At 38.0% G+C, this 13,380-nt stretch overlaps 4 protein-coding genes across 6 annotated transcripts in view; 2 read left to right on the top strand and 2 right to left on the bottom strand.

Moving 5' to 3' along the window:
• Positions 1–388, bottom strand: part of LOC135160377 (ETS-like protein pointed) — a 107,483-nt gene extending 107,095 nt beyond the window's left edge. Inside the window, exon 1 of one of the 2 annotated variants that reach the window (XM_064116866.1) lies at positions 18–388. The gene's annotated coding sequence lies outside the window, so the exon portion shown is untranslated. The remainder of the gene's footprint in view (positions 1–17) is intronic. The other variant, XM_064116863.1, reaches the window with a different exon arrangement.
• A 1,016-nt stretch (positions 389–1,404) lies between these two features.
• LOC135160381 (ATP synthase-coupling factor 6, mitochondrial-like) lies at positions 1,405–2,853 on the top strand. Its single transcript, XM_064116876.1, has 4 exons — positions 1,405–1,563; positions 1,817–1,964; positions 2,357–2,487; positions 2,706–2,853. The coding sequence occupies exons 2-4, from the start codon at positions 1,822–1,824 to the stop codon at positions 2,744–2,746; spliced, it is 315 nt and encodes a 104-aa protein (XP_063972946.1). The 5' UTR covers positions 1,405–1,563; positions 1,817–1,821; the 3' UTR covers positions 2,747–2,853.
• Positions 2,854–2,865: 12 nt separating this feature from the next.
• Pole1 (DNA polymerase epsilon subunit 1) lies at positions 2,866–10,757 on the bottom strand. Its single transcript, XM_064116861.1, has 4 exons — positions 10,453–10,757; positions 10,258–10,381; positions 9,598–9,940; positions 2,866–9,320 (listed from the first exon to the last, which is right to left on the bottom strand). Exons 1-4 carry the CDS (start codon positions 10,536–10,538, stop codon positions 3,157–3,159), a joined length of 6,717 nt encoding a protein of 2,238 aa, XP_063972931.1. The 5' UTR covers positions 10,539–10,757; the 3' UTR covers positions 2,866–3,156.
• Positions 10,758–10,850: 93 nt separating this feature from the next.
• Positions 10,851–13,119, top strand: LOC135160380 (melanoma-associated antigen B16). 2 transcript variants are annotated; one of them, XM_064116875.1, is made up of 5 exons: positions 10,851–11,089; positions 11,167–11,592; positions 11,896–11,990; positions 12,060–12,191; positions 12,601–13,119. In XM_064116875.1, exons 2-5 carry the CDS (start codon positions 11,172–11,174, stop codon positions 12,676–12,678), a joined length of 726 nt encoding a protein of 241 aa, XP_063972945.1. In that variant the 5' UTR covers positions 10,851–11,089; positions 11,167–11,171; the 3' UTR covers positions 12,679–13,119. The 2 variants fall into 2 exon arrangements, with proteins under 2 accessions (XP_063972945.1, XP_063972944.1); XM_064116874.1 differs by having other exon boundaries at positions 10,852–11,103.
• Positions 13,120–13,380: the final 261 nt, after the last annotated feature.

Here is a 13,380-nt window from a genome sequence, read left to right on the forward strand (position 1 = left end):
TTTACCAAATGTAATACCTTATTCACCGCTCCTCTCTGTCCTCCCCTGAGATATGATCCAACTTTACGTATCACTGGTACTTCAACAGAGATTATTTCCAACAGTCTCTTATTTTATTTATTCTAAACACCAACGATCAACGAGGAAAATTACGTGAGAGATATTTTTAATAACTAGAAACACTTGAATTCATTCGTTTTGTCGACACTGCACTGATTTATTTATTACTTTCTTGTTTACTTTATTTATTTTTCACTAACACATGCACTGGGCGTATTGGTTCATGAAAATAAATTGTAATGAAAGAAATTAAAAAAACTGAAGGTGAGTGGTATGATGCTGGTGCCCTCGCGTCGTGACCGCGACGTTCATGAATGAAACTAAAACGAGAATGAAACGAGCGGGTTTGTCTTGGTAGCGGGGGCGAGGGAACGGAGTTGAGGCTCTTGTGCTCTGTCTATCCCCTCCCATTGCCAAGCCGAACCGGCATGAGGTGGCATTGGTGGAGCAGGAGGGGAGGGGGATGCATTGGTGGCAGATGGCGGTTTTTGGTTAAATGTTTTATGATTGTTGTTCCAGTCTGGCTATAATTAATTGCTAGTGTAAGCAATCGATTGACTTTATGTGGAAAAGGAGGATTGAGGGTTATGTTATTTTGTTACAGTCCTGGGGCAGATTCGAGCGATTTTTTTGGTCCTGGAGATGAGGGACCTTTGACGATAGGACTTTGGGGGCCTAATTATCATCATGTGAAGAAGATATTCTCAAAATTTGCAATTGTCTAGTTCATTTCCCTCTGTTCCTGTCAGATTACTGAGTAAGTTCCTTTTGATGATTTTTTTTTATTTTGAAACTTTTATTTACAATAGTCGTTAATTTTTTAATCGAATGGTAGTGATTGATCGATTGCAACATTGGTAACGTATCTGTAATGAAAAATCATTATTCTGCACAATGGGATCTTATAGATGGTAATATTAATGTTATTTGCAGCCTATTTGAAGATTAGAAATTTGACTTTTCAGAGGTACCTAGTAGTACTAATAATAATAAACAATTGAGGAATAACTTTGATAACTTTGTTTTGAATAATCATATTTTTTTGAAGAACAATCAATACATTACAGAAATGTTAACAAAACATGGATTTTTCGATATTTAATCCCTCACACTGAGAGCAAAATGTCGTAGATTCTACGTTTTTCTCTTAATTAACAACAGATAATTATTAGAAACTTTGTTAATTTAATTGTATTATTTTTTGGCTGATAACATCTTTTCTTGTTCAAATAGAAACCAAGTTTCGAGGCTATTTGGAGTTACTACGGTGGACAAAAAATATCTAAACAATGATTTCGCAGAAATATTGAACAAAGGCAGGAATGTAAAAAATCGCAGATTCTTTAATTAATATATTTGAAGATATTTTCGTTAAAAAAACATTATATCTATTGTTACAAAAATATAATAATCCAATCATTAGAATTGTTACTGATCGTTGTAGTAGGAGCACTGGTCAGCCATTGATCGTCAAAAAGCAGCTGATTGAAAGTTAAAATTCTGGTAATATAAAAATTTATCGACGAAATAAGTAATTTCTCATACAGAGTGACATTTGCTTGAATTGTTTACGACTTTGGTACCAAATCTCTTGAGTTTAATGACCGATACTTAAAGTTTATAGTGTTTTGGAGTTACTGTTGATCAAACATAACCTCACTTTTCAACTATCGAGTGAAATTATTATATAATCGCGAAAAATAATGGGAAATAATTAGAATTGAGTGTTAATTAGTTTTTATTAATTTTATTACAGCAATAATGTTTACTCCACGAGTGCTCAGGAGCCTTCCAGAGGTCGGCAAACGTAACATTGGAATTATGGCACCGGCCATGCAAAAAGTATCAGATCCTATTCAACAGCTCTTCCTTGATAAAATCAGAGAGTACAAGTCTAAAAGCTCGTGAGTATTCTATTTTTAGTGTAATCATTTGTAGTTCTTAATTTCGGTGATACTGACCTGGCAATTATTGGTAAATGGAAAATGGGTTTACTCTATTGATAACTTCACCATTTGGGTATTTTCCATTGATTTTGGAGGTAATTGTGAAACAACTCTTAAAAATATTATTTAATGTATTTAAATCTGGTGAATCCTTGACTTACATTCGTTTAAATATTGCCTATTGAAATTCTTCTGAATTGGCTCAGTCATGACCTCCAATTCCGTGATTCGATTGTACCTAGTAGACTTGTAAATTGTTGAATAGCCCTCAATATTTGTGGATACTACAAATTGAAATTTTCTCACGTGTATTTCAAGTTTGAGGAAATAATCTTGAAATTAAATTCTAGCGGTGGAAAAATGGTCGATCCAACGGCCGAAACCCAAAGAGAAATGAAATCAGAACTGGACAGACTTGCGACGCAGTATGGCGGTGGCCCAGGTGTTGATATGACAAAATTCCCAACATTTAAATTCGATGGTAAATGTTCAATATTTATCACACATAATTTTGTGAAGTAGGAAATTACAAAAGATGAGTTCACTGAATTCTCTCATGCATTTTTCTATCTTCAAAAAGAGTCTCAAGGCATTCATGAATCAATTTTTATGAATTTAAAGGTCTTATCTTTTGTAATCTTTGTACATTTCACCGCTTCATAATCAAACTGAAACGACTAAAATTTTTTTTTGTTTCAGATCCACATATTGACGTCGAGTCAGGCTCAAAAGCAAAGTAAACCTAATTGAAATTCATTCAAAATCAGTAGAGAAGTACTAAAAATAAAATGAAATTCATGAAAATATGTGTAATACTAAGCAAATAACAGCGAAGCGTTAAGTTAAACCATCGTCTCACTTATTCCTTTCAAAAATATCCATTAAATTTATTTCTAAAAATACAAGATAATTTACATTAATATAAAAGTGTTCATCACTAATTATTAAATCTTTCAGTTGAAAACAATTTCAACAGAAAAATGTTCAAGCCCTGCTTGGTAAGAATGTCTTCCAAGGATTTTTTCAGACCACGAGAACTGTCAGATCACGATATTTTCTTGTAGCTTCAGAGCAAAGAAACAATGAAATGGAAATGAATGTTCTCATGACATTTCTCCATTAAAAAACCATTTCACCTCAACTCGGTGCCTCAAAATCTTATATTCTCAATGGCATCCTCCAGGAGTGTCATGCTACACTTCTTTCCAATAGCCCTTATGATCTTCACGCAATTACTCATCTCTACTTTGCCAACAGTGGTCTTGTACTCTCCAGCACATGTGCAATGGCTCGTAATATTATCCCTTTTAATTTCCCCACACTTTTTGCACGCCAGATCCTGCAAAACATACGCCATGGCCTTTCTATTCAATGTATCAACGAGCATAAATTCAATCTCCTCATTCTCATAATCCGTCTTACACATGGGGCAGTACCAGACGTAGACCTCGTCTTTATCAAATCGATGATGTGAATCTTTACAGAGATCGACATCTCTCGTGTGATTGCAAGCTTTACAAATGATCTCAGGAAGAACAAATGATATGCAAGGATCCTTCCACTCAGCAGCCTCACTGAATCCTCCAACTCCAATCAGCCTCAACAAATTTATCTTCAACTCGTAAACCTCAGCTTCAAGCTCCACATCTAACGCCAAAACCTTGCAAATTGCCTTCACAAATTCTAATGCTGGTTGAATCTTCATGGAGTCATGGCCCTGAAGATCCAAATTGGGATATTCGTCAATTGTAATGATCTTCTCAGGCAGTTTCTTCTGCATCTTCTGAACTATCTGAAAGAGCTTCTGACTCATCTCTCCGGTCAGCAACTTTTTAGCAAATTCAGCTGTACTCTCCAGTGATCCCAATCCCAACTGAGCACTGATAGTCTGACTCAATGAATTATTTCTCCTCTTTCTGGGTCTAGGGGTCGATCCCCCGGACTCCATTTCAGTCATGAATTCGTAAATGGCCGTCACATATCCGGCGACAATAGCTTTGAAATTCCTCTCACAGGCCCCCTCAGTTGGCAGAATTTCAGCTAAATTCCAATTCATGACTATTTCAGGTCCATCATCCTCATCTTCATCATCATCAATATCCCTTTCAACATCTTGCTCCACTTCCTCAGGTAATTTTCCCTTGATTGCGCAAAAGTTGGCTGCATCCAGCCAAATTGAATACTCCCAGCATTGCTCATAAGTAATATCAATACTATGAAATAATTCTTTATTCTTGATAGCCTTGACGACAAACTCCACATATCCCATTGCGTCCTCGACAGTTCTCTTCTTAGTACAAATAATGATCTTGTTGAAGTTTGCAAATACGATAATGGAGCCCAGTCTCTTGAACTCCGCGATAAGCTGGAGGAATAATTTTTTCATGTAATTATGAAGGATTCTTCTGAGTGCTGGATCGTACATGAGTGCAGTTGGAGTTCTCAGCCATCTGTAGAAGTGAATTACTTGATAATCGGCAAACACATTTTTCTGCAAGGAGATTGCCCTCAACCATCCATTCACCATCATTCTGAGAATCTTAAAACTGGCAGAACATAAAACTGCTTCATCATAGCTTGGAATGGCCGTCATTGTGTTGTCTTCAGATGCAATTTCTTGAAGACTGGCCTTGGGAGCTGTATGAAAAGCTACGAATGATGCGGTTCCATCAATATCATTGATCTTCGGTGCCTGGAGAAGAGTATTAATGGCCAAACTCTCGATTCCTAATTCAATTAAGACACTAGAATAAGTTCCGGATTTGTTAGTTGTACAAGTGGCGCTCTCCTCGAAATCGGTTAGCAATCGATTATCATCATTTTCACTGCCTCCAAGGTCTGGTTTTTCCGTGGGTGAACACCACAGTACGAAATTGTGTTTCTGAAGATGTCTGGCGTAGAACAGATCAGCAGCGAAGACTGTTGCATCAGCTGGCATATTGCCAATTGGAGATTTGAAGAAACTGGCTTGATCGATCATGAGACTGAGAACATACTCGAATTTAAAATAATGTCTGACCATGCTCAAAGCTCCTGCCTTCTGCCACTCAAGTGTACTGAAGAGATTGTCAACATCTTGGCCATGAGTATTGACAACTGGAAAGTCCCCAATGCCTGGCATTTCTGATAATAAAGTAGGAAAATCCATGGGGGATTGCACAGCCAACATGGTAGCCCCTTTCTTCTCGTCCTTGTAGTTCTTCAAGGCTGTTTGCAGGTGCTTGTTGATGCCCGCTTGACTGGTCTCCATTCTAACATCAAATTGCATTTCTTCGGGAATGTTAGACATAAACTGATTAGTTTCAGACTCCTCCATTGCAATGTTCCTTTCGGATGTGTAGAGAGAACTCATGAAAGGCATCTGATTAGTTCTGACACTGTCCAATACGAAAATGTGGACTCTTTTGCTGGGGCCCAGGAATAAACCCCACATGGCTCTTTGACGGTTGGTTGACCAGTGGTGATACAGAAATATGTGTTTTAAATTTTGATCTCTCAGGTAGGAATCGGTATTTGCAACCAATTGAAGCTGATGAAGATGAAAAGTATCAGATTCAGATTTTGATGATCTGGGATCCACTGAGCAGATGCAGCCCAAATTAGCAATTGTTCTGAACATGAGAGGCATTTGTGTCTCGTAGATACCTTCATTATCAGGATTGGTAACACTCTCCATCAGATTTTGACTGTGTTTTTGGTACAAGTCCTCTGGTACAGTGTACTGATAGAGATTGTAGACAGGTCGTGATCGTGGAAGGATCTTGTTGCATTTCTTCCACAGATCGTTGGGACCAGGTTCTGGTCTCTCCTTTCTGGTATTAACGTAGAATATTCTGGGAACGATCAAACGAATTTGATGAAGTTCTTCAGAGACTAGAGCCCATAATCGAAAATGCCCTGGCTCTTGGGTTTGAACAATCTGTAAAATATGCCAGGCAGTATCTATGAGTTTTCGTTGGGCTTTTCTCAAAAATCCTGAAAGAGTTGTTGTTTCACTGTTTCTTATCAATCCTCTGGGTACATCAGTTGTCGCTTCCATCGATCGTAATCGTTTTTTCTTCTGATGTCCCTTCTGCTTGGCTTGATACTCCCATTTCCTTTTATGAAACTCCATCCAGGCTTGTCGTTCTTCTTTAGTGTCGCCAAATGGTGGCGGTGCCCCCAGTACTTCCCTCCAACTTTTACTGACATCGTCATCAGTCTCTGATCCACGTTTTCGTTTATGGGCCACTGGACCTGTTGTCTTAAGGATCGATTCGCTGCCTGTATCCTCAATGTCCCTAATATCATTGTTTGCCGGTCGTTGAACCACATTAAATAAATCAGTTATTTTTCTTTGCTTCTTGACATCATTTTTCTCCAAAATCTTCTTATGCAACCAATCAGGATGCTTAACTCTGGGTACAGGATTTGAAATGCCCTGCATCGCAGCTGGAATCGTAATAATCTTCTGAATCGTACTTCCTAGACGTTCAATATAATATCCCCAATCGAGAATTTCCCTGATATCCAAGTCCTGCAATCCAGGCTCTTTTAACCATTTCCTCAAGTAATGTTTCGTAACACTAGGCTCTGATTGAAATATCGCCAATGGAATCGCTCGTTCCGTAACTGGAGCCCCATGAGGCTTCTTCGAGATGATGTACTTGCAAGCTAATCCAGCATCCTTCACCATCTGATCACCAAGAAACTCGGCAAGGCGTTTAGCAGTGGAGATAGACGTTGATTTTTGGGCACCGTAATCTTCCAATTTCTTCGACATTGATTTATTCTCAGAAATAAGTGTAAAGAGCTCAGCATCTGGTATATCTGCTCCTTTAGAGTACAAAATATCTAGCCAGTAGTCAGCGACCTCAGCAACAGCCTGATAACACTCCTCCAGTGTGCCTCCTTTCAGAAAACACTCGAACACCGATGACTGAAAGTTCTTAATCAATTGCAATTCACCTCTTCTCTTGACTTCAAATCCCTTCAATTCAGCCAATGAACCATCAAAATTGAAGACAGCATATCGTTTTTTCAGCTTCTTTCCCTCCTCCTTGGCAGCCGGCAAAACCATAGCAAGATAAGGCCCATCAACTTCAAAGAATATGGAATTTTCCTGTCGTATCTCATACATTCCAATCTCCTTATCCACCAGTTCATGATACTGATCATTAGTGAAGGCATCTTTCACCATGAAGTTCAATACAGCATTGGGATATGATATAGTGAGCTTTGACTTTTTAGGATGAGTTGTATGAACGATGAAATTGTCTGGAAAGGAGGCGGGTAAAATGCACCAAATTCCATCGGTATCAAGCTCCAGAGGTCTACCTACCTGTTCAATAATTTCCCTGGCTTTCATGATTATGTGAGCACCAGTATAGCAGACAATTCCCCCCATTTCCATGCTAAACCACCTGGATCCCCTCCTCATAACATAACCATAAAAAGAATTGAGAATACATTTGTGGGCAAGTTGCAGTGAATCGTAAAGAATCTCTCGATTTTTCGCTGATTTTATTTCTCCAGCATCATTTTTGGCAATTGCCTCTGCTACTTGGGCCTTCGCAACTTTGGTGAGACCTTTGTACTCATATCTCCTGTCTCGGAAGGCTCTGACAGTGTCAACATAGAAAGAATTCTCCTTTTGACAAATTGTCTGAGTTCTCTCATCAGTTTTCGTGATTTTGGCTTTCTTGTAAGCCTTTCTGGAGTATTCAGTCAGTCGTTTTTTCTCATAAGCTGCTTGATCCACTGGTGATAATTGATGGAAAGCTCGACGAGGACCTCCGGGAAATAATGGCGGAAATTTCTCGGTTTCCAACTGCTGTTGGATCCTTTGGTACTCCCCCAAAGAAGCTGAGAGAACTTCTCCCCTCCACATCCATTCCATATTTCGTTTACAATTGGCCCCAGGTCTGTTGAAATCACATGCTGCACATGTTGCCTCGTTCACCATTGCAGATGGCTGCAATCGATTGGTGAGGATGATGTTTGGATACATAGCACCCACATCCAAATGATAAATCACTGGCTTTTCGAGTCTCAGTGGTTGATCTTTCAATGCCTGAAGTTTTCGCTTTATCTCATCCACCACAGCATCAAAATTAACGACTGCATCGAGTGGAACCTTTTCTTCCTCTTGGATGGCATGTTTCAGAGCTTTCTCCACAGAATTCATGAGCTCCTCCACGGCTGTTGGAATAATTTTAAATCTACATGGAATATCTGCACGAAATACACCAGATTCTAAAGCCTCTACATGACCACCAACGTAAGTCTCAGAGTCCAGCAGATGTCCATCGGGTGTTAATTTGTTCAGTTGTGTTTCCTGTTTATTCGGAAAGATGATGTTTGCTTTGTAAGCTTCAACCATCAGCAGAGATTCACAGAGTGTTCCGGAGCCCTTTCGAAGGACCTCATCGGGCTCCATAGGAATAATTGTGCACAGAGCAAATATAAAAGGATGAACGTACTTCAAATAGAGATAGTATGTTGCCACTGCATCTGATACTGAGTAATTAGCGAGAGTTTTTGGCTCCTCAGCAGCTAATCTGCACATGTCTTCGGGTTCAATTTCGACAGGATCGTATCGTAATTTTGCTTTTGTCACGGCTTTGAGACCCTGGGAACCCACGGGAAGGTAGGAGTCTCTTCTTACCCAGGACAGACAATCCATGTGAATCGCTGGACGACTCGCGTAGACGTCGTCTCGGTTTCTCGCAAAGGCGATTGACTCTTTCATATCTATTCCGTGAAAGGATGCTCTGGTTTCAACAAATGGCCAATCAAAAAAATCACCGTTGTATGATACAAAAATGTGAGGACGAAGCTCCAGAATGTGATCGAAAAATTTTCGAATTGTTGCTTTCTCATTGGGCTCATTGAACACTTTGAAGATACCCTCGAATTCGGGTTTTGGGGAGTATTCGAAGTCATCGATATCCTCGGAAATAATTTCACGGTTTATTATGAGATAGCCTTCACCGTCTACCATGTAGGAGATCATCATTATCTGATCTGTAGTGGCGTCTGGAAATTTTAGCGGTAGTTTTGTCGTTTCTATGTCATAGGCGAGAACGATGGGGTCTATTGTTTCGAGAATGTCAGGCCTCCGGGTTATTGTTGGAGGATCGGTGCCTTTTGATTTCACTGAGTACCAGCAGCCGACGAATATCTGGAGATCTATGCTTACGCGGACGTGGTGAGGCACGTCGAACTCCCGGATATCGATTACATTGTCCATGTGATCTATTATGTTCTTTTTTGTGGTGGTCTTAGCTTCCAAGTGCTCGGATGTCGCCCAGAGGTCGAGGTAGTCACTGTGGCCTGGGAATGAAAAGTAAAAATCAGATGTGTCAATATGATGGAGTAATTTCACCAGTTTAGTGACATTTTATCGTACATTTTATTGTCTTATTGACTGATAACAGAATATTTTTATTTGGCTACCGTACAATTCTACAATCTATCTATGAAAAATGAAGCTTTTTATTTATTAGTCATTTTCATTATTTTGGAGAATTAAAAAAAAGGAATGTAAAATTCAGTTTTCGGAACTGTTAACTGGAAACAAAGAGAAGCACAAGATAAAGATGATTCATACCTTTATCACGTTCTGAATTGATTTTCACAGCGCGTTTAATGTCCTGCCGTACCTTCTGCATATCGATGAGATTCGCGAAGAAGAGTTTGAGGTACTTTTGCTGAAGACCGGAGAGATGATTGGGCAAATCCAGATCTTCTTTCTTGATTGTTTCTATTTTCGAGATAACCCCGTTATATTTTTTTAGGAGAAAGTTGGAGACTTCCTGGTCGGTGTTCTTTCGACATTTGACGTAAAAGTAGGGATGATAAGGGAGGGATACCTTGAAGCGAGTGCAGTCTTCCTCGAGGAAATAATAGTCCACGCCGCTGATCAGACGTTTATCCTCTTCGACTATTTCCGTCTGTAGCAGATATGGAAGGAAATTATTTTTTTTTTCAATCTTCAATGCTTTGTTAATAACAATTCGATACCACTAGATTGTGGGTCATTCTGATCAGACTAATTTTTTTTTCAATTTATCACGTTACAGCAAATTACTTCACGATGACATCTACGATTCTAAATTACTATGAATGAAAATTAAGCAGGTCTTTCCTTTGTGTTTAATAACAAAATAATTCTGGATCAATGATTGACCTGCTGACTTACAGCATCATAGACACCCAGAGCAGCGTAATTTGTTGGAAAAATTGAATAATTCATGAATTAAATGATTACCGCGTGCATGTTTATCAGATATCCAACTCTCTCTTTGTTGTCTGTTACTCGATCGAATCCATATAAATGATCAACTCGGACATTTTCATTCGCCTGCATCAGCCTCCTCTCAGCTGTGTTCTCCCTGGAAATCGAACACATCAATTTGTCGATCAACTCCTCAAACAAATGTATTAATAAAAAAAAATTATTCACCTGGGAACATTGGCATCCTGATCGAATTTGCCTCTTGCGTTGCTCGCCTTTTCAGGACGGTATTTGCCGGTATTTCTCAATGACATTGTTAATTACTATCGGATATAACTTTTAATCGATTGTTCGAGTCTTAATCTCAGTCTTAATACTCTCCTCAAACCTCAAATGCTCCAAGAAACGTGAACTTCATTAATATCAACAATTACACGGATTTCGCGATTGAATTTGTATTATTATTTAACAAAACAAGGAGGACACAAAGAAACACAAGCTGTATTCATTTTCGTGGTTATGAATAAGTAGCAGTCTCATTAGTTTTACCGCCAAAATACGGCGGAACAATTGGTAATTTATCTTGTAAAATGGTGATTCTTGGGAGTCTACTTTACCGATTGTGGATATGGAAGCAAAATCGTGTGAAGAGTTCATTCGTAAACAACTGTATTTACAAGAGTGGTTTCGAATTATACGCAATTCTCAAAGCTTCCAGTGACTAATTATTTATTTAAAAAATTGTTTATAAGTTGAAAGCACCAAACGCTAATTAAAAACCGTGAGCAACTCGGTAAATTAGTTTGATTTGATGTTGTGCCCTTGAAAAACTGGAGAATTCCAACATAACCTCAATGATTGCAGTGTAAACAGTCAAAAGTAACGAACATTCATTCATAATTCAAGAAATTTCAATATTAATAAATGGTAATTCCTTGACAGGCAAAATGAATGCGGCAAGAAAATCTAAGATTAGTATTGAAAGAGATATTGATAGGATACTGAGGTATGAGTCTCGACGCCGAGGAAGGGATTTACCTGAGTACGAGGAAAAACAAGTTGTGGAAACGTTATTAGAGTATTTGGTATCAGCAGCTAAATCCAAAAGGTCCATCAAGCATACAGACATCAAGTGCTATGTGATACCAGATCATGCCAAGTATTACACTAATCTCATGATGAAAACCAAAGCTATTCTTCATCAGGTGTTTGGGTATAAGCTAGTAGGAGTCGGTGGACAGAAGTGGATTATTATGAATATTCATCGTCGTGAGGAAATTACACTTGAAGGCGAGGATGTTCCTGCACAGACTCTACTACTCCTTGTGCTGTCACATATTCGAACAAGTGGAGGATCCTGTAAAGAAGGTTAAGAATAATTGGCAATATTTTTTTAAAAGTTGACTCGGAATTTTAATTTTTTTCCCACAATGAGGGAATTCAGGGGGATTTTAGAAGTAAATATCCAATTAAAAATCCCCCCCCCCCCGACACCCTCCACCCAAATTATGTTAAGAGGCTAAATCAGAAAAAAAATCAACTGAAATGTCCACTATTGATAGATTAAATGGAAAAATGTCCAAATTGAAAAAAAAGGCAAATATAAAAAAAAAATACGACATTAATTTAACTTTTTCGCCCAAAACCGTAATTATTTTTGTTTAATTTCAGTCAGTTTGATTAACTTCCTGGCAACGTTCAATATTTGGCGAGACCACGGCAGCGTTCATCCTTACTTTGGAAGTGTGGAGGAGTTAGTGCGAAAGGTAAACCTCAAATTTCAAATGATAATTTATAATTATGCGAAGGTAACCCCTATTCTTATCTCTTCACAGACATTTGTTGAACACTTTTATTTGCTGCGATCTAAAGCAGGAGAAATCAACAAAGAAACCTATGAATATGCTTGGGGTCCACGAGCAATAGCGGAGTTTGAACCTGAAACTCTGATGAAATTTGTTAAAACGGTATGGTATTCACAGAAGTGAAATCATTGATGTCTAATTTTCTCAAATTCCTCGATTTTTTATTCATTTTTGATTGTTCATTTATATTGATTTTTGAATATTAATTAAGATGTAGACATGTGCTTCTTGTGATTGTATCTTACAATCATTGGCCTTTGAAACAATTAGCTTGAGAATTACTTTTCATTGTTATGGCTAGTTAGACGCAATTTGAATATGAATAATTCAAATCAACTTTGAATTGGATATTCATAGCAGCATTTACTAAGTATTTAAATACTTTTGGACTCAGCTAAAACAATAATCTGCACAATTTTTGATTCACAACGAACACAATTCATCATGTTCAATAGATCAGCGTACGAAAAAATATGATGAGTGGTAATTAAACATTAAAATTCTTCAATAGGTGATCAGCAATCTTCCCGCCACTAATTGGACACCGCAGTCTCGAAAAGTCTATGGTGTGGAAACTCCAGGAGCATAAATTCCACTAAACTGGATAAAAACATCTAATCCAGAGTCTGAAGGCCTCAATCTAATTCTTGAGTAAACGAAGCCATAGAAAAGCTGTGACCGATATTACAGTGTTAAAAACGTGTGGTTATTGATGCCTCCTGTCACTTTCTGCGCGTGACATGAGACGATAGGAATATTTATTTATTTTTCTTCTTAATTCTTTCATCGCATTCGGCCTTAAGAAGACTAGCGAACAATTCAAATGCTCAAACATCACGTGGGACTTTTTATAATTCAATTGAAAAAAAAATTCTAGGAATTCTTGTTTCTTTTTATTTTTTTAAGCGACCAATTGAATACATTAAGCAATATCGGTGGATAATCTCCCAATCACAGCAGAAACGGAGATATTGTGGTATCATAGAATTTTTATTAAATAAATTAATGGATTTATTTCAACTGAATAGAAGGTGTATGACCTTATTTCAGCTAACAGTCTATACATCGTTGATCTTAAGATACCTCCAATGAAAATAATTTGTAGAAAACGTGTTGGCAGATTTTCAAATCTATGAATGCATAATGTTCGTTTAGTTAATTAATGGGGACGTCAATGAGTTGTGCAGAGTTGAGCTATTATTTAACGTTTAACCATTAAAATTCATTACGAACATTCTGTTAACCATAGAAACTCGTACCCAAAAATGTTGTGAACATTGAAAAATTCTTA

Source organism: Diachasmimorpha longicaudata, chromosome 3 (assembly GCF_034640455.1).
Source record: "Diachasmimorpha longicaudata isolate KC_UGA_2023 chromosome 3, iyDiaLong2, whole genome shotgun sequence".
Lineage (NCBI taxonomy): Eukaryota > Metazoa > Arthropoda > Insecta > Hymenoptera > Braconidae > Diachasmimorpha > Diachasmimorpha longicaudata.